Below are 26,720 nucleotides of genomic sequence, written 5' to 3' on the forward strand. Positions count from 1 at the left end.
CTCAAAGAGAGGAAATTACAGTAGCCGTCTTTCTGGCAGCAAGGAGGGAGAGAGAGGTTAGCAATCAAGACACCTGAGCAAAAGTCAGGAGACTGAGGGGCAGTGCTGCTGATAGACACTGTTCAGCATGAATGACCTTCACCAAGGCTATTTTCTGGTGATGAGTCAAGAGTAATGCTATGCAGGTGTGTACTCCTTCCTGCCATAAGGTATGTAGCTCTGAGGGCAAGGCCTGGAAGTCAGGGCTCACCCCACCTTCCTTCACTGTAAAAAATTCTGCTATTTAGTTGGACTTTCACTTAAAACTGCATTTCCAGAAAGTGTTATAGTGCTAAACTTTGGCTGTTCTGGGAAGATAACTACATATGTTATTTTCCACAGAATCCAGCTGCCATTGAGGTGTGATGATCACCCTTTAGATTCTTCTCTACTTACCTACATCTCATCACTTTTAGCTTCTAAGGATGTATCCTTTTTCCCATTCAAGGTTAATGCTACTACTCATTCTTGATTCTCTCTCTTTCTCATTTCTTTTTTTTTTATTTGTTTATTTTCAGCGTAAGAGTGTTCATTGTTTTTGCACCACACCCAGTGCTCCATGCAGTACGTGCCCTCCCTATTACCCACCACCTAGTTCCTCAACCTCCCACCCCCCCTTCAAAACCCTCTGGTTGTTTTTCAGAGTCCATAGTCTCTCATGGTTCATCTCCCCTTCCAGTTTCCCTCTCCCCTCCATCTCCCCATGTCCACCGTGTTCTTTGTTATATCTCTTTCTCATTTCTGCTACATCTTTATGCTATCTATTTCCCTTTTGCCATTAAATTGCTGCTTGGAGTATTTGGCAATGGTTTAACACTGGCAATTCAGATGGTCCAAGCTAATACACCTTTGTACTTTTCCTCTCTAAATATTCCTTCTCCTCAACCAAAAACAATTACAACAAAACATCCTTGTACGGACAAGAGTAACCTCTCCAAAGATTGTATTTTTCTAACTTCACACCTCCTGTGTCCCTTCGTATAAAACCTAAACACCATTCCTCAGCTATGTCTGCCTTTGCTGTTCACATCTCCCAAATGACAAATCACCTAACAAATATTTTCCAAGGGTCTGGCGTGTTTATGAAATTCTTAGTCACTCATTCAACAAATAACTTCTGAGTAGCTACACTGTGCCAGACACTATTCTAAGTACTTGGGCTAGAGCAGTGAACAAAAGAAAAACTCCTGTCCTCTTGGAGCTTACAGTCTAGTAGGGGTTGGTAGGAGACATACAACAAATAAACACAATAAAGAAAATAACTGGAGCGCCTGGGTGGCTCTGTCAGTTAAATGTCTGCCTTCAGCTCAGGTCATGATCTCCAGGTCCTGGGACAGGGCCCCACTTAGGGCTCCCTGTTCAGCAGGAAGTCTGCTTCTCCCTCTCCCTCTGCCCTTTCCCACCACTCATTTTCTCTCTCTCTCTCGAATAAATAAATAAAATATTTTAAAAAATAACCATACAGTACGTTCCAAAGTGATAGATGCCATAGGGGGGAAACAAAGTAGAGCAGGGGAGATTGAGAACACTATGAGAGAAGTTGTAATTTTAGATATGGTGGTCATGGTAGGCCTTATTGAGAAGGTGACAATTTTCTTTTTTGAGAGGGTGACAATTAAGCAAAGACTTGAAGGACAAGCCATGGAAAAATCTGGGGGAAGTGTTCCATGCAGAGTGAATAACAAGTGCAAAGAAGCTGAGGAAGGAAAGCTAAAGGAATAGGGGAAAGACTAGGAGATGAAGACATAAAGGGACAAAGGACCCTGACTGTGTAGAGCCTTTGTATTAGTAATCTACTGTTGAGTAACAAATTGCCTAAAATTTAGCTATTTAGGGGGTACCTGGCTGGCTTAGTCAGTGGACACGGGACTCTTGATCTCGAGGTCATGAGTTTGAGCCATGTTAGGCATGGAGATTATGGAAAAAAATAAAAACAAGCAAAATTTAGCTATTTAAAACAGCAATACACAGGAATTAAGAGTGGTTTGGCTGGTGGTTTTGGCTTTGGGTTTCAAGAAGTTGCAGTCATCAGAAGTCTGGGCCTCAAGAATCCTCTTCCAAGGTGGCTCACTCATGTGGTTGACAAGTTGGTGTCTGTTGGTGGTGGGGGAGGAGTAGATGTGAAGAAGGGGAGGACTCAGGTTTTTCCCATGTGGGCCTCTCTACATGCTGTTTGAGTATCCTTATGACATAACTGCTGGCTTCCCACAAAGCAACCAATCCAAGACAGAGTGAGGCAGAGACCACAATGCTTTTTATGACCTAGGCTTTTAAATCATATGCCATCACTTCCAGAGTATTCTATTAGTTTACACAGGTCAGTCCTACTTCTCTGTAGAAGACAACTAGCCAAGGGCATGAAGAGCAAGAGGTAAAGATCAGTAGAGATCATCTTGGTGGCTGGCTACAATAGTCTTTGTAGGCCATTATACATCTGTGGCTTTTACCCTGAGTAAAATGGAGAGCCACTGAGGGATTTGAGCAGATAAATGACAATGACAATGAGCTGACTTACTAGCACAGCTCTGGCTGCTGTGTGAATAGACTGGAGAGGAGCAAGGATGTAAGCTGCAAGATGAGCAAGGAAGCTAAAGTTCAAGAGACAGACAGACCAGGGTCATAATGGTGTCAATGTGAATTGGTGGGATTCTGGATATATTTTGAAAATTGAGAGGGATAGGATTTGCTGATGAATTGGATGTGGGATAGAAGAGTTGGGGGGTGGATTAAAGATGACTCCAAGAGTTTTGGAGGAATTACAAAAATGAGTTAGACATAGATCTTACCATAAATGAACTTCAGGTATAGGTAAGACACGCACACAAATAGGTATATTACATCACAGAAAGCACTGTGTTCCATAACAAGGGCACAAATTCAAGTGCCAAGTGAGATGAAAAAGTTCTCGAGGTACTCAATGCCACTGATCTGTATACTTAATAATGGTTAAAATGGTAAATTTTACATTGTATACTTTTTCTTAAGTGATCTCTATGCCCAACATGGGGCTGGAATTTACAACCCAAGATCAAGGGTCACATGCTCCACTGACTGAGCCAACCAGACACCCCTATGTTATACACATTTAATTACAACTTTGAAAAGGTGCTAACAAAACCAAAAACAAAAATTCAAGTGCCAAGAGAGTTCAGAATAGGAAGAAGAGATGACCCTCAGCTAGAGGAATCAGAGAAGGCGTTGAGTAAGGGCAGTCTTTCTACTCTTGAGCCATTTGAGTAAATGAATGGAAGGCAGAAATGCTGGGGGTGGGCAGGGGCACAGTTCATAGGTCTATTTTGTTAGAAGATAGTATGCACTAAAACTACAGTCGATGACTGATGACAGCGTTCTGTGACCGTCTCAAGTGACCTCAAGGAAGAATCAAAAACAGAAAGAACTGGAAAACCAATTAAGCAGAGACATGTAAGCAATATTTTAAACAATCAGATATATAGAAACATAAAGTATTAAGATGACCTAAGGGTCTTTCTTGTGTCTGTGTGGAAATCAATAAAGCTTAATTTCTTTTAAGCCTTAATTTTTACAACCGTAACAAATTATACCTTTTGATGTGCAAGTATTTGGACAGCTGCTTACAAGCAGGCATACCCTTTTCCCCTTTTGTATATATAATCCCCGGTAGCTAATGAGCTTTGGAGCAGTTCTTCAGAGCCATCTGAAAGACTGTTTTCCCAGGCTATAGTCCCCAGGAAGACAATGAATAAAGCATTTGCTAACCTACTTTGAGGTTGGCTTTCTTTCAGTTGACAGTAGGGTGTCCAGGGGAGAGTGAACATAGAGCTATGTTCTATGTGTTTTAACATTATCTGGGAAGTAATGTTGAAGGGTTTAACTTACATGGCCTTGTGCAGGCTGTACTGCCGGGGACCAGTCCCAGGGATAGAGAGGCCAGTCCAGGAGACCGGGAAAGTGGTCAGACACACCTGTAATCAGAAGATCTAGGTTTGAATCAGTGTTCCAGCTCCCACACCTACTCGCAGTGTGACTTTGGGCAAGCAACCTAAACTCTCTAAACCTCAGTGTCTTCCTCTGTAAAATGGAAATGATGGTAGTTACATATTTCCTAAGATTGCTCTGAGAATTAAGTGAGATAAGTATTTGCTTGCAATTAGTATCACCACAGTAAGTCAGATGTGAGATTCTCAGAGCTATAACAGTAAAAGAGGATTGGAGAGGGTAATATTTAGCAAAAGCCTAACAAGCAAAAAGAAGTCTTTTCTCTCCTCCCTCCAAGTTCCCTTTTCAAGAAGAGCAACATCATTTGAGGATGGAGGTGATACTTATAATCTTCCTCTTTAAATGAAACACTCATTCAGAACCTTTCATGTCACTACGCTAGCATATAAGGGAGCTCCCAAGTTTGTGAAACAAAATTCATTAGTCTGTTTGACAATCTTACAGCATACTTGAAATAAATCCAGGATATGATCAGCATTTTATGTACCAGATTTCCAGTTTTCCCTGCCTTCTGCTTTCTTCCCTATTCATTTTCTCTTCCTTTATCTCTCAATCCCCTTGCTGTACCAAATGAATGTCTCTTTCCTTTTATCCTTCCCAACTAGGCCACAGTCCATATTCTAATCTCAGTTCCCTCATTTATTAGCTGCATGCTAGTGGAGGGGCTTATCCTCTCTAGGCCTCAATTTCCTCTGTAAAATGGGATTAAGAAGAGAGTGCCTATCTTACAGAGTAGTCAAAATTACAACAAAGAACACGTTATATGCCTACCACATTGCCTGGTCTACAGTGAGAACGCAACTTGTTCGCTCTTTTCATCCATAATTTTATCTCTAGTCCCCAACTGGTCAAATCAGAGTCCAGCAGGTAAAAACCGTGGGAAAAAACACCTCAAGGGTAAAGAGGAAACGCTAGAGCGGGGGGCGGGGACTGCGAAGTACACACTGCGCAGGCGCATCCGACAGGTCAGGCTCTGACTTCCATGGGGGGGGTGGGGGGGGCCGAGGGTTTCAATTGTCCTGGCTGCCCCCTTCCGGCCCAGGGAAGTGGCAGGACCTTGGCTGCGCCCCGGGAGGACTCAGCACTACTCAAGGACGCCAGGGCCCGAAGGGTAAGTTCGAAAATGGCGGAGGGGAAGAAGGAGGGGCCTTGCAGGGCGGGAGGCTGTCCCCCGGGTGGGGGCAGTAAAAAGGAGTCTGCGGGGCGGGGGGGGGGGGTACCCGTGGCGAGGCCTGGGCCGTGAGCGACAGGGCCCGGTGTCTGAGGCCCTGCCTTGGACTCGGGGTTCCTCTGGGCGATGGGCGGGCTGCTGGGTGCGCCTGCGGGAGACGAAGGGACTTCCGTTTCCTTCTAGGCTGGGGCCAGGCCGCAGAGCAGAGTTGGCATTTCCAGATTGGGGCTCGGGCCGCCCCTCCTCCAGGACCCTCCCCTCCGGACCGCGCAGGGCGCCGCGGGCGATCCGGGCTGGCTCTCCTAGCGCGGTGGGTACTGCCTGTACGGGCTTCCTCCTCCTCAACCCCCCCTCCCCGCGGGCTCCGCGCTGCGGGGGAGGGCGGGAAGGCCGCCCGTGTGCGGCGCGGGTGGCCCAGCAGCGACTCCTTGCCCAGGTTCCTGGGAGCGCCGAAGGAAGGCGTGGGTGGGTGGGTGGCTTCAGGCGGCCGGGTGCTGTCTTAAACTCTGTGACCCCCTAAGGTAAATCGAGTCAAAGAACTTTTTTTTTTAATGATCAAAGGGACCGCCCCCCCCCCCCAATCTGATGCGTGTGGCAGGTATTGAGCTGGGTGGAGTGTGCCTGGCAAGGGCTTGTGAAGCAGAAAGAATAGGAGTCAAGGAGCTTCCGGAAGAGGAAATTAGCTAGTAATTCTTTCCAATCTTTGCTGCCCTAGTCACCTCCCCAGCATATTCTGTGAGTAAAACAAAATTCAGTCTAACTTTCAGTTTCATTATTTTAACTCCATAAAACACTTGTTTTTGGGAGGAGGGGGTTGGTTATTGCTGAAACCAAGCGTTTCAGCAACAGCCTCCTCCACCTCCAAAAAAAGAAAAATGTCAATCAAAGCTTTGTGAAAACCTATCCGATTTTAATAATCTACTACTTTGCTTTCAAGTATAATTATGTCCCTAGGTTTGTCACACTATACCTTGATAGTCAGTGACGCGTAGAAATGTACTCTTGTAGGACTGGAGGTTGCTATGGTGTTTCTTTCTTCTCTTTTTTTACTTCGGATTTCTTAAAACCAGTTCAAGAGAACACAGTTACAGACGGCCATCTTAGAACTATAACATTTTAAAGTTGGAAGGGATCTTAGTCGAGTCGTCTTAATTTTACAAAAGCGGAAACTAAGGTATGGGAAGATTTCATGGCTTGCCTGAGGCTACTCAACTAAGATTAGAACCCAACTTGCCTGGCTCCTTGCTCACTGCTCTTTCAGAGCAACTGCTGCACATGCCTCCAGGCAAGAAAATTAAACATTCAACTCACCTCACACTTCGGAAGCGTATACCACTGCGTACCATACAGCTGTGCTACTACTTTCGATGTATTTAACGTGTTTATGAAGCCGGTGCTTGAGATATTTTCCCCATCATTCAAGAAGTGGCAACAGTAGGTTAAGATTTATACACACACGCATATATGCATATTTGAATATGCTTAGATAATTTCTTGAAGTATACACAAGAAAAATGTGGACAGTGGCTACGTAATGGAGGACGTTTTTTAATTTGCACTTCACATGTGGCCTAATGTACTGTTTGGAATTTCTTTTTTTTTTTTAAGATTTTATTTATTTATTTGACAGATCACAAGTAGGCAGAGAGGCAGGCAGAGAAAGAGGAAGGGAAGCAGGCTCTCTGCTGAGCTGAAGGCAGAGGCTTTAACCCACTGAGTCACCCAGGCGCCCCTATTTGGAATTTCTTAGCACAAGTATTGATTTTACAATTAGGAACAGTTTTAAAAATCCACATATCTCTATGTATATCAACATAAGTATTATCTGTGGTATGTAAAGACATATATGCATTTATGTATCAGTGGTCTATGTTGTAAAATCCAATATGGTTCCTGTCAGCCCACCTGGCAAAGCAGGCCTGATTATCAGATGCTCACATTTCTAGTGTTCGTTTGTTGTCCCTAATATAAGATGGTGAAAAGAATATATGTTACTACTAGTCTTTATACATTCTTAGAAAATATGCTAACTTTTCCTTATCGAGTAATATAGCAAACTATAACATTCAAGATACCCAGTTTGATGCAGTGAAAAAATCTGAATGTAGAATCTTTGTGAATAAGAATCATTTAAAAAAAATTGAGATTGGAAGGGTCTCTGGTGATTAGTATTTCAACTCTTTTCTTTTTATGAATAGGTTAACTGGGACTCAAAAGAGTTGAAAAAATAACTTGCCCAAGATTACATATCTATTAGAAGAGCTTGGACTAAGGTCTGGGTCCTAGTCCAGTACCCCTTGCACTACCTTTGTAACTTTATTGCTTTGTAGTCCATTCAGAGACTCCCAACTAGGCAGAAAAAGTAATGCTGGCTAAAGGTTAGGCCCATTTCCGTAGATAAGAATTATTGCAATTAACATGCCAGTTAATTTGTATAGTGCTTGAAATATTTTACTAACCTAAATGTTCCCCTTACATTTGGTTATAAACATTAATTTGTTTGATAAATTCTTTGTTTCTCTTGTAAACACTTATCCCCAGTATGAAATGATACTGTCGCTGGGTTTTTTTTGGTCTAATTTAAAAGTCTGGTAGTTAGTGTTAATGTGGGGGGGAAAAAGTTACACTTTATAAAGTAAACGTTTATTGATCACCTACTGTATGCCAGGGATTGTACTGTGGGGTGTAGGGTTTGAAAGACAAATGTGGCAAAATAGATGTCCTTGTTCTCTTGAGGCTGGGAGATTATCATGAGCTGTCAGTTCTCAAACTTTATCTCTGCGTTCTAATCTGGTAATAGTATTATAAAATGTAATCTGTAGCACTATTTAAGGTCATCATGAGTAGATTTGAGGAGACGAAAACAGTAGTGGTAAAAGAAATTGATGTTGAATACTTTTTTTTAACTTAAGGCAAAAGTATTTATTGCTAACATAATTTAAAAGTTCCAGGCTTCCAGCTCTTCAGTTCTTCCTGTGCAATTCCCGGTGAACATTTTACTATTTTCATGTCTTCGAGGTCATGTGGTATAGTGAGAAGAGCCCTGGATTTGATGCCTGGGTTGTCTTGGCTTTGTTTCCATTTAGCTGTGAGATTGTGAGCAAGTCACTAAACCCCTCAGTGCCTACATATTTCTATTTTCTTAACATTTTATGAGTTAAATATCCCATTTAAAACATAGACTATTTTGAATATTTTAAATTATAAAATAAATATGTTTATTATGGAAAATTTATGAAATTCAGAATAGTATAAAGAGAAGAAGCATAATCCTGTTCTTTTATGCTTACTTTTACTGTTTTGGCTCATATTGTATGTACATTGCAGTAATTCTTTTTTCTTACTCAGCATTCTATATTGAAGATTTCCTGTGTCATGAAAAGTCTTTTAAAATGTAGTTTTTATTTATCCTCCATATTCTTCTTTTAAGATTGATTTATTTGAAACAGAAAGCACAAGCAGGGGGAGGGACAGAGGGAGACAGAAAGACAAGCAGACTCCCTGCTGAGTGATGACCTGTTGTGGGAAGGGGACTCAGTCCCAGGACCCCTGAGATCGTGACCTGAGCTGAAGTCAGACACTTAACTTACTAAGCCACCCAGGCACCCTGGGAGAGAGAGTCTTAAGCAAACTCCACACTGAGCATGGAGCCTGATGTGGGGCAGATTGCAGAACCCTGAGATCACAACTTGATTGGAAACCAAGAGCTGGATGCTTAACAATTGTGCCACCCAGGTACCCCATATCCTACATCTTATTCTGTGCTTTGCCTTCATTTTATAAAGTAACAGGTTTGGGCTAGTTGATTCCAAAGATTGAAAATCCATTATAATGGTTTTTTAAATTTTTTTATTTAGTTTTTTTTTAAAGATTTTACTTACTTATTTGACACAGAGAGACATCACAAGTAGGCAGAGAGGCAGACAGAGAGAGAGGATGAAGCAGGCTCTCCGTTGAGCAGAGAGCCTGATGCGGGACTCCGTCCCAGGACCCTGAGATCATAACCTGAGCTAAAGGCACTGAGCCACCCAGGCGCCCAATAGTTTTGTTGTTTTTTTTTTTTTAATTGATTATCTCAGATTTTACCAAAGGAAAAAAAATCCCATGTAACAATTCAAAATCTTTTTGGAATAATACCTCAAATAAAATGATAAGAAATTAAGGATAAGGTGGAGATGTAAACCTTAATAATTTGTGATTGTTCTTTTTTTCTGCCTTTATGATTTGAATACTTTATTTTAAAAATTTCACATGCTAAGTACTTGAATTTTAATTTGTTGAAGATGTGATGATACTGTGTCACTACTGTGTTAAAAGCTGGCCTGTTTTATCTTGTAGGGTGGGTATAGAATAAGTTGAAGAGGGAAAAACTGGGCTTCTGGGATTATCATAGTACAGAGGAGAGAAAATTTGTGGAAGCTCAGAAGGGTTCAATAACTTGCTTAAAGTCCATATAGCTATTATGTTGCAGGGGTAGGATTTGAATCCAGATTTCTCTGATTCTGATAGTCATGGTTTTCTTCCATTGCATGTTATATTTTAGAAGATCTTTTAGACACATACTTCGATGGTATTGCTTTGATCAAAATTGACTAATTCAGTATCTTTGAATAAATTGAGGAATGGAAGTGAGAAATGCTGAGATAGCCCTTAAGAAGATGGTTTTCAGCTTGAGACAACCGAACCAACACACCTTGAGCACCTTCTGCTTTGACCCAAATTCTTATATCGCTGTATTAACAGTGACTGGCCTGTACTTGTCTGGCAAAAAATGGTTGACTGAGGGGCGCCTGAGTGGTGCAGTTGGTTGAGCATTCAACTCTTGGTTTTGGTGCATGTTGAGATTTCAGGGTTGTGGGATCGAGCCCCACATTAGGCTTCACACTTGCGTGGAGTCTGCTTAAGTTTCTGTCTCCCTTGGAGATGCATTTCTTTTGTTTGTATTTTTATAAGGCCTAACACTCTGTAGCTTTCCCAGTGAGAAGTGAATAAATCCGGATGTCTGCCTTTCATTTCAGTGCTGAAAGAAGGAAAGCATAACTCTTGTCAAGTTAAAGGAAGAGTTTTATCAGGTATAGGTCAACACTAAGACTTCAAGCTAAAAAATACTGCTTAAGCGTTTGTAAGATGCTTGCTAGGTACTTTTTGATTTGTTTGTTTTGATGTTGAGTTTTAAAAATTAGCTTATGAGGCTCCTGGGGGTCTCAGTCATTAAGCCTCTGCCTTCGGCTCAGGTCATGATCCCAGGATCCTCGGATCAAGCCCCACAATGGGCTCCATGCTCGGCAGGAAGCTTGCTTCTTCCTCTCCCACTCCCCCTGCTTGTGTCTCCTCTCTCAGTGTCTCTCTCTGTCAAATAAATAAAATCTTTTTAAAAAATTAAAATAAATAAAAAATTAGCTTATTGCTGATTGGCCTCTTTTGAAGTCAGAAATATCTGAATTCTTTTCTTTGCCTTGTTAGTTTAAATACACCATTTACAAAAAAAAAGTTTCTCTCTCACTCTCCCTTTGCCTCCTCCCATCTCTCTCTCAAATAAATAAATCTTTTTTTTAAATTGTTGACTGAGGGGCACCTGGGTGGCTCAGCTGGTTGGGTGTCTACTTTTGGATCAGGTCGTGATTTCTGGCATTGGGCCTTGAGTTGGGCTCCCCACTCAGTGGGGAGTCTGCTTCTCCCTCTCCCACTGCCTCTCCCCTGGCTTGTGTGCTCTCTCTTTCAAATAAATAAGTGGAGTCTTTAAAAAAAATTATTGACTAAATGCCTTTGCTTGTTATAATGTATTAGATAAAAAAGGAAAAACTAAAACTTCTAAGGCCTTCCAGATAATTTGAAATAAAGGACTTTCTATGCTCTGAGAAATTAACCAAAGCAGCTGTTGATTAGTTACCATATCTACCAAAAGAATTTGAGGCCAAACTTACGAGTTATATGTTTTATGTGCTCTGATTATACTTAATATTAGGTTGTCCTTTGTGTGGTAAAAGCATATTTTATATAATTTTGTAGGACTTGGCATGGGCTTTTATTATTTTTAATTCTGGTATTGTTGTAGCTCTGCTATTCGATACATGTTGGAATTTGATTTTGGTATAATGGATCCCCAATCTTAGTTAAGGATACATGTGATTCACTTATCATGGTCTGCTTTTTTTTTTTTTTAAGATTTTATTTGTTTGAGACAGACTGGGAACACTAATGGGGAGGAGGGGGAGGAGAAGCAGACTCCCCACTGAGCAGGGAGCCTGTGGGGCTTGATCTGAGGACCCCAAGATCATGACCTGAGCCACCTAGGTGTCCCCATGATCTGCCTCTTTTTTTTAAAGATTTTATTTATTTATTTGACAGAGAGAGATCACAAGTAGGCAGAGAGGCAGGCAGAGAGAGAGGGGGAAGCAGGTTTCCTGCTGAGCAGAGAGCCCAATATGGGGCTCCATCCCAGGATCCTGAGACCATGACCTGAGCCAAAGGCAGAGGTTTAACCCACTGAGCCACCCAGGCGCCCTGCCATGATCTGCTTTTATAATGTATTTTCAAGAATATAGGTCATGGTGAAACTGGGGTTTACCTGTACAGACTGGGAATAGCTTGAACTCAGATGATCAGGCAGAGGTTGAACTGAGTGAGTTAAGGCTGATTTCCTTAACTGAGGAAAGCTGGTACCACTGTATTCCCTGGAATCTATAAATACTTACATGTGGTTTGAACTTTTATACATCCTCTTGTGATAATTTTGTTGGCCTCACAACACAGGCCTCTCCTATATGTAATTACATTGCTATGTGCTTTACCTTTCAGTGGCTCCTGCTAATTTTTCGAGTCTTGAAAGGGCCAGGAACTGACATTTTCTGCTGCCTCACCAGACTAACCCTTCTGCCAGTAATTCTTAGAGTAATTTCTTTAGACCCATATTGCTCATAATCACCAGGTTTGTCTTTTGACTGTCATTTACTGTATGATCTTTGATGAGTAATAACCAGAAAACCACAGTTTCCCCATATTTCATATGGGGGCTATGATATATTGCTTAGGTTAAATTAGATACCACATATGAAAACCTTCTAATTGCAATTCACATACATATTTAGTTATTATCAGAGGTGACATGGTGAAAAAAGAGAGGATGGGCCATGGACTCACATAAACTCTATGTTGAGTTTTTTTTTAAGATTTTATTTATTTGTGGGGCGCCTGGGTGGCTCAGTGGGTTAAAGCCTCTGCCTTCAGCTCAGGTCATGGTCCCAGGGTCCTGGGATCGAGCCCCGCATCGGGCTCTCTGCTTGGCAGGGAGCCTGCTTCCTCCTCTCTCTCTGCCTGCCTCTCTGCCTAGTTGTGATTTCTCTCTGTCAAAGAAATAAAAATTAAAAAAAAAAGATTTTATTTATTTGTTTGATAGAGATTGCAACTAGTCAGAGAGGCAGGCAGGGAGAGAGAGGAGGAAGCAGGCAGAGAGCCTGATGCGGGGCTCGATCCCAAGACCCCGGGATCATGACCTGAGCTGAAGGTAGAGGCTTTAACCCACTGAGCCACCCAGGCGCCCCTCTATGTTGAGTTTTTGACCTTCTGTTAAACAGGATGACATTTTTCAGTTTCAAGTCAGCATGTTGTAGTATGTTAGAATATTTATGTGTAGCTAACATGATCGTATGGAGGGATATGAAAATGAGTTTGTAGATAGTTTAGAACACATGAGCACTCATTAACTATATGGGACTGTTTTAATTTGGCTTATGGTCACTTGCTATGACAGTTTCCTTTACTTGGTGTCATTTTAATTCAAACCCAGACAGAAGACAAACCTACATGTGTATAGGCAGCAGAGTGACTTTCAGATAGAACTAAATATTTTTACTGGAGAAAAGGAAAAGATACTGGCTTTTACCAAGAACTTGTTTCAACACTTGGCTTGAGATCTTAACATGATCATGGAAGAGTACTTAATTCTTTTTTTTTAAAAGATTTTATTTATTTATTTGACAGAGAGAGATCACAAGTAGGCAGAGAGGCAGGCAGAGAGAGAGGAAGGAAAGTAGGCTCCATGCTGAGCAGAGAGCTGGATCGATACGGAGCTCAATCCCAGGACCCTGGGATCATGACCTGGGCCAAAGGCAGAGACTTTAACCACTGAGCCACCCAGGAGCCCCAAAAGTACTTAATTCTGAGAAATATCTAGGGTGGGTATTACCTGTTCACCAAATCATCTATTAAAGAACCTTGGCATGGCACGTGTGGAACCATCTGATTTTTTTAAGTCCTGCATCCTAATCATTCTGTTCGGATAAGTTATCTGTGTATGTATCAAACAGAGTAAGTTCCACTTCTTTGCCACCAATCAGTTCTGTGGCGTCAGTCAAATCATTTAACTTCCTTATGCTTCAAAATGAAAGAGTGATTTCTGGTATCCTGTCAGCACAAATACAGTCAGCTCTGGTGAACAAGTTTTGCTTGTGGGTGTCTGCAAATTATGATGATTTTAGTTTATAATGTACTTGATTCAGAACTTCCCTTTTGTAAAAATTAGGGGAATTTTTTGGGAACGATTACAGGCAACTCTTCTTCTTACAGGCTCCAAATTAATTGATGATTTTTATAACACAGTGAATGAATAGTTCAGAACTCCAGCTATAGACATCACTCAAACATTGCAACAAAGTCCTTTCATTTTCATTTTCTTTTATTCTTCTTTTCTTTTTTTTTTAACATATAATGTATTATTTGTTTCAGGGGTACAGGCCTGTGAATAGTCCTTCCATTTTCAACTCAACACTAAGTAGCAATTAAGTAATACCCGTATTTCTCAGTCCTCTCTGCTGGTGATTTGCTGCCACCAAGCAGGGCACCAAAAGACATTTGTTCATGGCCAACCACTGTGGACATGACCTGATTACTGCTTTTACCTCTGGGAGTTGACCTGTATCTCTGTCTTTTCTTCTTTAACCTGATGATTGACACTGTTGACATCAGTTTACAATTTCTTCTTTCTCATTGGTGTGGCTTGGAGTTAGTAATCTAACAGTAATATTACAAAGTAGCAAGCTGCCAAAAATTCTCACGAAAGGCAAAAAGATACGGATCAAGAATATATCCTTCCCTCTCCTTGTTATGAGAATGATCTTTTGTGAATGAAAAACCCAAACCTTGCAATACCAGGCCCTGCTTTTGACAGTTTACTGGGCTAATGTGTTTACGGATGAAGGAAGCATTGTCACCTGGCATATAGCCAAGTAACACCCTGCAGTTGGCTGGGTAGGATTATATAAGGGACCTGATTAATTAAGAGCCCAACTGCTTTTTTTCTTTTGATTAGAATCTAATCCATTTACTGGATAAAATTTAGAAAATTAAGCACAAAGAAGAAAATAAAAATCCCACTGCCCAGAGATAACCACAGAAGAATTCTGATGTATAATTTAGCCTGTATTTATATATCTGTATTTTTTTATAATTAGGATTATACTGTACAGTATTTTGTAATCAGCTTTTTTTTCACTTAAGACAACAGGGTGAACATATGTCTGTGTCCTTTAATATTCTCCTACAACCTGACTTTTTAATGAATGCCTAGTATCCACATTACCGAAGTGTTATCCTCATTTGTTGGATATTGAATTTTTTTGTTTATCAATATCACTGTATTGAATATCCTTATATATACTTTATTAAAAAAATCCTTGATGGTTTCCTTAAAATTGATGCTAACAATTAGAATAGGTGGTTCAGAAGATAATTACATATTTAAGATTTTAGAACATATTGCTACATTACTCTCTAGGAAAGGTGTACTAATTTTTTAAAACTTTTAATTCTAGTGTAGTTAACAAAGTTATATTTGTTTCAAATGTGTAATAATGATTCAACAATTTCATACATTATTCGGTGCTCATCAACATAAGTAAGTGTACTCTTTTTTTAAAAAAGATTTTATTTATTTATTTGAGAGAGAGCACAAGTGGTGAGAGGAGGCAAGGCAGGGGGCAGAGGGATAGGGAGAAGTAGACTCCCCTCTTAGCAGGGAGCTTGATATGGAGCTTGATCCCAGGACTCCAGGACCCCAGGATCATGACTTGAGCTGAAGGTAGATGCTTAACCAACTGAGCCACCCAGGTGCCCCAAGATAAGTGTACTCTTAAACCCCTTTACTTGTTTGACCCATTCCCACCACCACAAAAAGTATACCAATTTTTATTTTTATTTTATTTTTCTTTAAAGATTTTTTTTAATTTTTTAAATATTTTACTTGTTTATTTGACAGACAGAGATCACAAGCAGGCAGAGAGGCAGGCAGAGAGAGAGGGGGAAGCAGGCTCCCCGCTGAGCAGAGAGCCTGATGCGGGGCTCAATTCCAGCACCCTGAGATCATGATCTGAGCTGAAGGCAGAGGCTTGACCCACTGAGCCAGCAAGAGTGCCTGTTATCACATACCTTTCCCACTGTTAGATTTTTATTGTTGGCAGTGATGGCCATCACTGTCCTGCCAAACAGGACAAAAATGGTGGTAATTTTTAAAATGTTTATTTCCGGGGATGCCTGGGTGGCTCAGTTGGTTAAGCAGCTGCCTTCGGCTCAGGTGGTGATCCCAGCGTCCTGGGATCGAGTCCCGCATCGGGCTCCTTGCTCAGCAGGGAGCCTGCTTCTCCCTCTGACTCTCTCTGCCTGTGATCCCTCTCTCCCTCTCTCTCTTTCTCTCTCTCTCTCTGACAAATAAAAAAATAAAATCTTTTAAAAAAATGTTTATTTCCGGGGGGAAAAAAAAGTTTATTTCCAGGGTGCCTGGGTGGTTTAGTATATTCATAGACCATCTCTGGAGGAATATACAAATTGGTAAGGGTTATTGCTACTGGGAATGTGTTGGGGGATTATTTTTATACTTTTCTAGGTTCCTTTGGCTGGTAAACTGATATAGGACAGATTAATAGGAAAAAATTTTGATTACATACATATGGAAGCCCTATAAGAACATGAGATCTACAGGCAGTCAGAGTTGAGATTTATATGCCATCCTAAGCTAGGGAGAAAAGGGGGTAGGGATCTGAGACTTCAAAGAGGAGGAGGACAGTTTATAGGATGATAGGAAGAGCAAATGTTTGATAAATGTTTGCACAGGATGATAGGAAGAGCAAATGTTTGATAAATGTTTGCCAGGCCATACATAGACAATGAAACACAGAGGAATTTGATCTCCAGGTCCTACAGAGCTTCGCCCAGCTTACAACACCTAGCTCGTATTCTTGGCAGTTGTTTCTGGTGATAGTTCTCTTCCTGGACCAGGCCCTCTATCTAAATTCCTTTGGGTAGTTGAGGAGGAGGTAAAAGCATTTCCTGAATCTTTGGGCCTTGACTCACTTCCCGTTAAAGTAGTCCACAGGCCCCAGGCGCCTTGCTGGCTGGGTTGGTAAGGACATGCAACTTTTGATCTCTGGGTCTTGAGTTCAAGCCCCACATTGAGGGTAGAGTTTACTTAGAAAAATAATGGGCGCCTGACTGGCTGATTGAGAAGAGCGTGCAACTTGATCTCGGGGTTGTGAGTTGGAGCTTCCAGTTGGGTGTAGAGATTATAATCAATAATAATAGTAATAAATTTTTAAAAAGTAATCCTCATACCAAAGCTGCATACTTTGTAAAGGCTTCTTCTGAAACCCCTTAGTCCAACCTTTGAAGCTTGCCCATGAAGTTTCACAACCCAGAAGTTGAGTTGGTATGTTGCTCCATCTCATTGAACTGGTCTCTTAATCCTGAGAATAGTCAGTTCAGTTAAATAGTTGTTTCTCATTTCAGGAGATGGTGATGCACTTGGGCTCCCAAGGTTAGGGCTGTGATGCAAACAGTTTGGTATTTAATAAGAGAAATTTCTGTGAAAACGAAACAGAAAGGTTAATAGAGCAGATTAAAGTTTCAGTTTCTGAGTTGTTTTTTTAGACAGAGAGATACAGTGAGAGAGGGAACACAAGCAGGGGAAGTGGGAGAGGAAGAAGCAGGCTTCCCACTGAGCAGGGAGCCCACTGTGGGGCTCCATCCCAGGAACCTGGGATCACGCCCTGAGCTGAATGCAGTTGCCTAAGGACTGAGCCACCCAGGCACCCCCCCTAGTTTCTGAGTTCTGAAGGCAGCCTGGTGAGAGGATTTCTAGATGTTCAGCTTGAAGCAGCTTCAGATAGAGTGGGGGCAGGCAGTGGCATTCTGAAAGATTTTCCTGAATGTCTCTGGTGATCTTTCTGAGTGGTCCACATAGCAGTAGGCATGAAGACTGTATGTGAGCTGTTGTGGTGATTTCTCTAAAGCTTATATCAAGTTGTCCGACGTTAGCTCATATGGCTTTGGAAAAGGGACAGTTTTAGTTCTCTGATTCCAACTCAGGAGGTTGGGGTAAATTTAGAAATGTTAGTTTGGAGAGTTGTAGCCAAATATTGGAGGAAACTTCTGGATTCGGAATCCAGTCCAGTTTATAGGTAGAACTCAAAGACAAACACACTCTCTGCCAAATAAATAAATAAAATCTTAAAAAAAAAAGATTTATTTATTTAGAGAGAGAGCATAAGTGGGGAAAGGGGAAGAGGGAGAGTATCTCCAAGCCGACTTCCTGCTAAGCCCAGAGCCCAACGTGGGGCTCAGTCCCACAACCCATGAGATCATGACCTGAGCTGAAACCAAAAGTTGGATGCTTAACCAACTAAGCCACCCAGGCAACCCCCCACTTTTCTTAAGAGGCTTCATGTGGAACCAAATGTGGGACTTGAGCTCACAACCCTGAGATCAAGACCTGAGTTAAAATCAAGAGTCAAATGCTTAACCTGACTGAGCCACCCAGGTGCCCCAGTAGAACTTGAATTTGATATTCATAATGGTGTATTACTGAAACATAATTTTTCTCTGTCAGATCACCCCCATTTTTATCAAAGATAGTCACATACCTGTCTATTTGTAAATTCAGTCTAGTTTCAATAAACTTGGCCTATTTACATAAGTGTAACAAGAGTGGTGATTTATCCTATAAGCTCTTTTAATCTGCTTTGTTGGAACTTTTCATAAGGAATCTGATTGGACTCTTTATAGGCTTCTTGGGGCTAGAAAGCCAAGCCAAGACTTGCCATCAGACTTAACCTGTAATACTTACAGATTTGGGTTAATTTCTCTTTTCACAGTTCCCAGGATTTCCTAAGGTTCCTATCCTCCTGGAAGGTGACCTTCCTTCCTTACCTGGTAAGGCTACTGGGAACCCTGTAAGCAAGGTACCAGGCTGATTTTTCCAAGGGGCTTTATTGGCTCCATGAAGTTAGCCTTACCTCCTTAAAGCTGTCTAGTGGTGGGGCGCCTGGGTGGCTCAGTGGGTTAAAGCCTCTGCCTTTCGCTCAGGTCATGATCCCGGGGTCCTGGGATCGAGCCCCGCGTCGGGCTCTCTGCTTGGCAGGGAGCCTGCTTCCTCCTCTCTCTCTCTCTCTCTCTGCCTGCCTCTCTCCCTACTTGTGATCTCTATCTGTCAAATAAATAAATAAAATCTTTAAAAAAAAAAAAGCTGTCTAGTGGTATCTGAGTCTGTGCATGTCTCTCAAACATAACATTCCAGTCAAATCCTTGGTACTATAACCAGTGTTTCCAGTTGTGTCCTGTTATAAGGAGAACAGATTCTTATAGAACCTATGCAAATAATTATCTTCCCATGAAAATAAGAATACTGAGTTTCCGAATTCTGGATGGATCAGGTAAAAGTATGTTCCAATTCTGCTCTCAAAGGTATCATTTAACAAATTGCTTAAGGTCATAGCTTAAGAAAGGTTTCCTGGGGTGCCTGGCTGGTTCATTCGGTTAAGTATCTGACTCTTGGTTTCAGCTCAGGTCATGATCTGGGGGTTGTGCGATCAAGCCCCACTTCGGGCTCCAGGCTCAGTGCAGAGTCCACTTGAGATTCTTTCCCTCTCCCTCTCCTAGTTTGAGTCCATTCACACACACTTTCTCTCTCTCTCAAATTTACTTGAAATTTATTTATCTAAAAGGAGAGACTGAACACAAGCAGGGAGAGCGGCAGAGGGAGAGGGAGAGGGAGAAGCAGGTCCCCCACTGAGCAGGGAGCCCAACAACCTGGGGCCTGATCCCAGGACCCCTGGATCATGACTCAAGCCGAACACAGATGCTTAACCAACTGAGCCACCCAGGTGCCACAATAAGTAAAATCTTTAAAAAAAAAAAAAAGATTTGACAGAGACACAGCAAGAGAGGGAACACAAGCAGAGGAACAGCAGAGGGAGAAGCAGGCTTCCTGCCAACCAGGGAACCCAATGCGGGGCTCGATCGCAGGACCCTAGGATCATGACTTGAGCCGAAGGCAGACGATTTAATAAGTGAGCCACCCGGGTGCCCCTAAAATCTTTTTTTTTTTTTTTTTAAGAAAGCTTTCCTTATATCTGGAAAATAAAAGATGAAAGAACGAGGGGTGCCCGGGTGGCTCAGTGGGTTGAAGCCTCTGCCTTCAGCTTAGGTCATGATACCAGAGTCCTGAGATCAAGCCCCACATTGGGCTCTCTGATCAGCGGGGAGCCTGCTTTCCCCTCTCTCTGCCTGCCTCTCTGCCTACTTGTGATCTCTGTCTGTCAAATAAATAAATAATCTTAAAAAAAAGATGAAAGAATGAGTGATATTATAAACAAGTCATAAAGAATCCTAATCATCCTCTTCAGTTCTTTACTATGTAATTAGTACTTGTTCTGTTAAATCCAGCTTTTACATTTGTTCCAAAAATTCTTACCCAGTTCAGTTTTATGATCTTAAAGTTATTGGAAACCCATATTCTAGCATACCTATCAAGTCCTTTCTGTGGGGCTCCACTCAGGGCATGGAGCCTGCTTAAAAAGGAAAAGCAAAAGAGTCCTTCCCATGAATTTCTCTGAAGGTGAAACACTTTTGCGGAACATTTGCAAAAGCATCAGAGTAAATAAGTGTAAGTAGCAAAAGCCTTTAACATGGCAATGGTTAAAGATCCGATGAGTGATTGTTATAATGCAGTTGACAAGGAAATTTGGTTGTTTTGGTGAGATACATTTTAAGATGGCAAACGTTATACCAGTATGTAACAGATTTTTAGAATTTTTTTCAGAATTTAGAATATTTTAGAATTTTTTTCCTTAATTTTTTTCCTTTATTTTAAAGTAATCTCTGCACCCAACTTAGGGCTCAAACATATAATAACCCTGAGATCAAGAGTTGCACACTCCACTAACTGAGCCAGCCAGGCACCCCCAGGTCTTTAGAAATTTCATATGAGGGGTGCCTTGGTGGCTCATTTGTTAAGTGTCTGCCTTCGGCTCTGATCATGATCCCAGGGTCCTGGGATGGAGCCCTGCTTCAGGCTCCTTGCTGGAGGGAAACCTGCTTTGCCCTCTCCCACTCCCCCTACTTGTATTCCCTCTCTCACTGTGTCTCTCTCTGTCAAATAAATAAATAAAATCTTTTTAAAAAATGTCATATGATTTCTGGAACACTTAGGCTTAAGAAGATTATTATCAGTTATTTGACAATGCTTCCCATGTAATTTAACATACCAAATGAGCCTAATTAGTTAATATCTCACTTCTTATAAGGAGAGAACAAATCTTTTTTTTTAAGATTTTTATTTATTTATTTGACAGAGATCACAAGTAGGCAGAGAGGCAGGCAGAGAGAGAGGGGGAAGCAGGCTCCCCGCTGAGCGAAGAGCCCGATGGGCTCGATCCCAGGACCCTGAGATCATGACCTGAGCGGAAGGCAGAGGCTTAACCCACTGAGCCACCCAGGTGCCCCAGGAGAGAACAAATCTTTTGAGAGGTTCAAGGGGGCCCTTTGGAAAAATCCCCAAAGTAGTTTGAGGTCAAAAAAGACTTTATTTAGGGCGCCTGGGTGGCTCAGTGGTTTAAGCTGCTGCCTTCGGCTCAGGTCGTGATCTCAGGGTCCTGGGATCGAGTCCCGCATCGGACTCTCTGCTCGGCAGGGAGCCTGCTTCCCTCTCACTCTCTCTGCCTGCCTCTCTGCCTACTTGTGATCTCTCTCTGTCAAATAAATAAATAAAATCTTTAAAAAAAAAAAAGACTTTATTTATAATTTAATTTTTGGGAACTTTGTCAAAAATACCAAAATATTTTAAAACATTTGACTAAATAGGATCAGAGATAATTATGAAACATTATTTAACCAGAGTGACAAAAGATTTTATGGGTAAATGCAAAAGCTTACATAGTTGTGAGCAAACCCAATCAAAGAGCTGATAAAGCACAGGAAATTATTTTAATAAAATACAAAATCTTGCTTTCTAAGAAGATTACTTAAAAGGTAAAGAAAAACCTTTCACAGTCTCTTAAATTAGCAGACCAATAGTCCAAGAAAACATTGTCCTTTTAGCAAATGAAAAATTAAGTTTACATAGGTAATACTACCAATATTAAAGCTTATTTTAAAAACCCTTGTGGGGTGCCTGGGTGGCTCAGTAGGTTAAGCATCTGCCTTCAGCTCAGGTCATGATCTCCAGGTGCTGGAATTGGCCCTGTGTCCAGCTCCCTGCTCAGCAGGGAGTCTTATCCCTCTGCCTCTGTGCCTCCCCTGCTAGTACACTCTTTAAATCAAATAAAATCTTTTAAAAAAAATTAAATTTAACAAAAACACTAATTTTTAAAAGATTTTTATTTATTTGTATGAGAGAGAGAGAGATCACAAGTAGGCAGAGAGGCAGGCAGAGAGAGGGGGGAAGCAGGGTCCCTGCTGAGCAAAGAGCCCGATGTGGGGCTCCATCCCAGGACCCTGAGATCATGACCTGAGCTGAAGGCAGAGACTTAACCCACTGAGCCACCGAGGCACCCCAACAAAAACCCTTGTAATAACAGTTCAATTTTTTTTAATATTTTATTTATTTGACAGAGAAATCACAACTAGGCAGAGAGGCAGGCAGAGAGAGAGGAGGAAGTAGGCTCCCTGCTGAGCAGAAAGCCCTATGCGGGGCTCAATCCCAGGACCTTGGGATCATGACCTGAGATGAAGGCAGAGGCTTTAACCCACTGAGCCACCCAGGCGCCCCAACAGTTCAAATTTTTTTAAGATTTATTTGAGAGACAGAGAGCCTGAGAGAGAGTGAGCATGAGCAGGGAGAGGGAGAGGCCGGCTCCCTGCTTAGTGAGGAGCCCAATTCGGGGCTTGATCCAGGATCCCAGGATCATGACCTGAGCCAAAGGCAGATGCTTGACCAACTGAGCCACCCAGGTGCCCCAACAATTCAATTTGAGCCAGCTTGATTACACGAGGTAGGATTTTCTCTTTCTCTCTGGTTCCCAACTTTCTGTTTGTCCTTTCTTTTCACCTTTCCCAATTTGAAATAACCAGATTGACTTCAGGACAAATTACTTTCTTTTCCTGTAACACAAATGCATCTCCATACCTCATGCACTTTTTTCTTTTTTTTTAAAGATTTTATTCATTTATTTGACAGAGAGAAATCACAAGAGAGGCAGGCAGAGAGAGAGGAAGGGAAGCAGGGTCTCCGCCGAGCAGAGAGCCCGATGCGGGACTCGATCCCAGGACCCTGAGATCATGACCTGAGCTGAAGGCAGTGGCTTAACCCACTGAGCCACCCAGGCGCCCCCCTCATGCACTTTCATAGCCAAAAACACAACCTGCTTTTTTTTTTTTCTGGTTAAAACTAATAAGCAATTGTGAACAGTTACCTCAGTATTCTTTTAGATTGGCAAATTTTTTAGTACATTTCATAATTCCTAGAAGCATATGCTTCTTCATTTTAGTCTTTTAGTGTGGTGTAAAACATGTTTACTAATAGACCCATATTTATCTTTATGTATAGCAGGAACCCAAAACTAGATAAAAACCTGTGTTCAGTAATTAATGTTTCATTGTTTTATCTTACTTGGAAATTAGATATTCAGTAAACTTCCATCATTTAACTTAGCAAAACTCTAAACTTTAAGGTTACCAAAAAGGGGACGCCTGGGTGGCTCAGTCAGTTAAGCGTCTGTCTTCATCTCAGGTCATTATCCCGGGGTGCTGGAATCAAGCCCTACATCAGCTCCCTGCTAGGTGGGAGCCTGCTTCTCCCTCTCCCTTTGCCTGCTGCTTTCCCTGCTTGTGCTCTCTCTCTCTGCCAAATAAATAAAATCTTTTTAAAAAGTAAAGTTACCAAAAAGATTTTAGAAGCTATTTTTTTTTAAGATTTTATTTATTTATTTGACAGAGATCACAAGTAGGCAGAGAGGCAGGCAGAAAAAGAGGAGGAAGCAGGCTCCCTGCCCAGCAGAGAGCCCAACTCAGAGCTCGATCCCGGGACCCTGGGATCATGACCTGAGTCGAAGGCAGAGGCTTCAACCCACTGAGCCACCCAGGTGCCCTTAGAAGCTATTTTTAAGTACACATATTGTAAAATATAGTTAACTGCTTAAAAATTCAACCAAAAACCTCTATCCCACTTATATCTCACATCTAACTAAATCACTTGCTCCCAACGATTGTGTTTAGACTACTCAGAAAAACTTCATGAGACATTAGACAGCCGTCACCCCAAGCTATTTTCTGTAAGAGCTATATACTTGACTAGTAAACCTAGGCAGAATAGAAGTTGAATGTCTGCATTATAATCAGTGTTGATAACTCTAAAGACATGCCTGTTTTATTTTTTATTTTTTAAATATTTATTTATTTGAGAGAGAGCGAGCCCACGTGAGGGAGAGGCAGGGGGAGAGGAAGAGAGTCTCAAGCAGATTCCTATCTTATTTTAAACTAATGAACTTCAGTTGGCTTCAGTACTGAATATTTTCCCAGATCACATGAAACTGAGAAGCATTTGGGTTAATTGCTGTTATATTTCTGAGAATTTTCAGGATACCTAATTTATAAGCATTTAATTTTATAGAGCTTTTTAACAAATTAACTTTAGTAATATCATCTGAAGATAGAAAATGCCATCCATCTGCAACACAGAGATAAATATATAAATGCAGGTAGAGACCTTGTTTTAAAATGTTAACCATGAGGGACGCCTGGGTCGCTCAGTTGGTTAAGCGACTGCCTTCAGCTCAGGTCATGATCCTGGAGTCCTGGGATCGAGTCCCGCATCGGGCACCCAGCTCCATGGGGAGTCCACTTCCCCCTCTTACCTTCCCCCCTTTCATGCTCTCTCTCTCTCTCTCAAATAAATAAAATTAAAAAAATAAAATAAAATGTTAACCATGAGAGGGGTGCCTCACTAGCGCAGTTGATAGAGCATGTATCTCTTGATTTTAGGGTCATGAGTTCAAGCCCCACGTTGGGCATTTTAGCCATGAGATGGGTATGATAATGCAAAACTCACTAGTTTCTAAAGGAACAGTTGGGGGATGCCTAGGTGGCTATCGACTTTTTTGTTTCAGCTCAGGTCATGATCTCAGGGTCAGGAGATTAAGCCCCTTGCCAGGCTCTGTGCTCAGGGCAGAGTCTGCTTGACATTTTTTTCCCCCTCCTTCCTCTCCCCCTTGGTTCCTCCCCCTGCTCATGTTTACATGCACACTTGCTCTATCTAAAAAAATAAATAAATAAAATCTTAGAACAGTCAGAGTAAGTTTAGCTTACCTGAATAGAAGCTTTTTAGCTCATATTTATGGAGAAGACTTATAAGATTTGTATTTGTCCTTGACAAATATTTAGGGAGGCTGTAGTCTAGAGTAGGGGCACAAAAGCCTTTTTAGCAGTTTGTATCAGCAATAATCGTGTCTCAGATAAATCTCATTGGCTGCCACTGTGCAAAGCTAGCAGTTTATATTTTAAAAAGGTTTCTGTCCCCCTCCTTTTTTTTCCACACCACTCTTAGGAATTGGGCATAGTCTAGGTAAGAGTTTACACTTAAAATTTCAAAGGCACAGGGAAAGAGTGCAAGCTCCTCCGAGAAAAATTTTGGCTTCTTAAGGCCAATATTTACAAGCCTTGTGAGATAAATAGAGGTTTGGGGAATGGTAAAAAGCTATAGGGTGAACTTTGAATTACCTCTAGAGTTGCATTTCTAGTTTTGCAAAGATTTGTAAGATAAGGATAGGTGCTCTCAGTCCCTCCAGGAATTGGGTTGCAACTTGAATCCTTACCCAAGAACATTAGAAGATTTTTCTTTCCCTCTGGGTACATAGTTTTATTTCAACTTAGGGGAGGAGACCAAAAAAGTTCCTGTCAGACTCTGAATATTAGCTTTCAATCTGGCCAGTCTCTTACCACAGAACTACGTAAACTGTAAGCTTTATGGCCATCATAGGGCTTGAACTTATGACCCTGAGATCAGGAGTTGGATATTCTACCAACTGAACCAGCCAGGCATCCCTGAAGAAAAACCTTGTCAGTTTTTAGCCAGATAGACAGCAAGCATTTTCCAAGTTTAATGCAGTTTTGTAAAGTCTGTATAAAGCATTTTATTTTATTTTTAAAAATATTTTATTTATTTGACAGAGGGAGAGAGATCACAAGTAGGCAGAGCAGCAGGGAGAGGGGGAAGCAGGCTCCCTGCTGAGCTGAGAGCCTGATGTAGGGCTTGACCCCAGGACCCTGAGATCATGACCCGGGCCGAAGGCAGAGGCTTAACCCACTGAGTCACCCAGGCGCCCCTGTATAAAGCATTTTAATAAAGGCCTTCTTTCTTAGTGTTCAGTTCAACCCTGAATTCACCTTAAGGGGTAAAGCCTCCCTATCGGCCCCCAAACATCGCCTTCAGTTGATACTTGTAGGAGGGCCTGGGAGGAATTCCAGGCAGGGGGAGGTTTTTAGGAGGTGGTCTGGCTGAGTGGAGTTGTAAATGGCCATTAATTTTTTGAATCCCTCTTTAAATTTGATAGGCTCCTGAAAGAGGTAAGGGCTTTATAATTTAAAAGATCTGTCCAAGGGACATGAAATTCTTCGGGACATTGCCTAGGAGGAAACTAGAGGAGCCTGACTGTAGAACCCAGCAAAATAATCCTTATGTCTGAGCTTTATTGTCCATCCTAGGTACTTCTGTTAAGTTTCTTTTCGGACTTTCAGTATTTACATGAGTAACCTGTCTACCCAGTCTTAAAGATCATGCCGGAGTGCTCCCTGTAAATATTGTAGGGAAGGGGAAGCTGAAACAAGCAACTAAGTGCTTTAAGGGATTTTCTGAGGAAGGTGAAGGAGCTCTGGGGACTAAAGAATTTACTGAAGAGATGGACTAGATTTTAAGAAGGGGAATTCATATTGGGGACTTCACAGCTTTTATTCTCATTTCTATTCTTATATCTTGTTAAAGGAGTCTCTAAGGCTAGCTCTTCTGTGTCTTTGTGTCTACTTTTTAATTTGGTCTTCCCATAGGTACCATTAAGACAATTGTTTAGGATGAGAGCTCTCTAAAAAAATTTTTCTAATACAGAACTTTTTCATTTCTGAAGATCCATCATCTGGCCATTGAGAAGTAGAATCTATGATTTTTAAAGATTTGTTCATTTGAGAGAGAGTGCACTCACGTGAAGTGGGCAGTGGGCAGAGGGAGAGGAGAGAGAATCTTAAGCAGACTCCCCACTGATCACAGAGCCTGATGTGGGAC

The 26,720-nt window shown here is 41.6% G+C and overlaps 2 protein-coding genes across 4 annotated transcripts in view; one reads left to right on the plus strand and one right to left on the minus strand.

Moving 5' to 3' along the window:
- The window catches only part of LOC123934741, a 32,906-nt gene extending 26,372 nt beyond the window's left edge, over positions 1-6,534 (minus strand). The window contains exons 1-3 of the mRNA XM_045994821.1: positions 6,500-6,534; positions 5,238-5,628; positions 3,898-3,983 (exon numbers count right to left, since the gene is read on the minus strand). Coding sequence (XP_045850777.1) covers positions 3,898-3,983; positions 5,238-5,628; positions 6,500-6,534 — 512 coding nt within the window. The remainder of the gene's footprint in view (positions 1-3,897; positions 3,984-5,237; positions 5,629-6,499) is intronic.
- Positions 4,991-26,720, plus strand: part of LOC123934829 (X-linked inhibitor of apoptosis) — a 60,885-nt gene continuing 39,155 nt past the window's right edge. Inside the window, exon 1 of one of the 3 annotated variants that reach the window (XM_045994956.1) lies at positions 4,991-5,128. The gene's annotated coding sequence lies outside the window, so the exon portion shown is untranslated. Of the gene's footprint in view, positions 5,129-5,270; positions 5,499-26,720 lie in introns of those variants that run through there. The other 2 variants (XM_045994957.1, XM_045994955.1) reach the window with 2 other exon arrangements.

This window comes from Meles meles, chromosome X (assembly GCF_922984935.1).
Source record: "Meles meles chromosome X, mMelMel3.1 paternal haplotype, whole genome shotgun sequence".
NCBI classification, from domain to species: Eukaryota; Metazoa; Chordata; class Mammalia; order Carnivora; family Mustelidae; genus Meles; species Meles meles.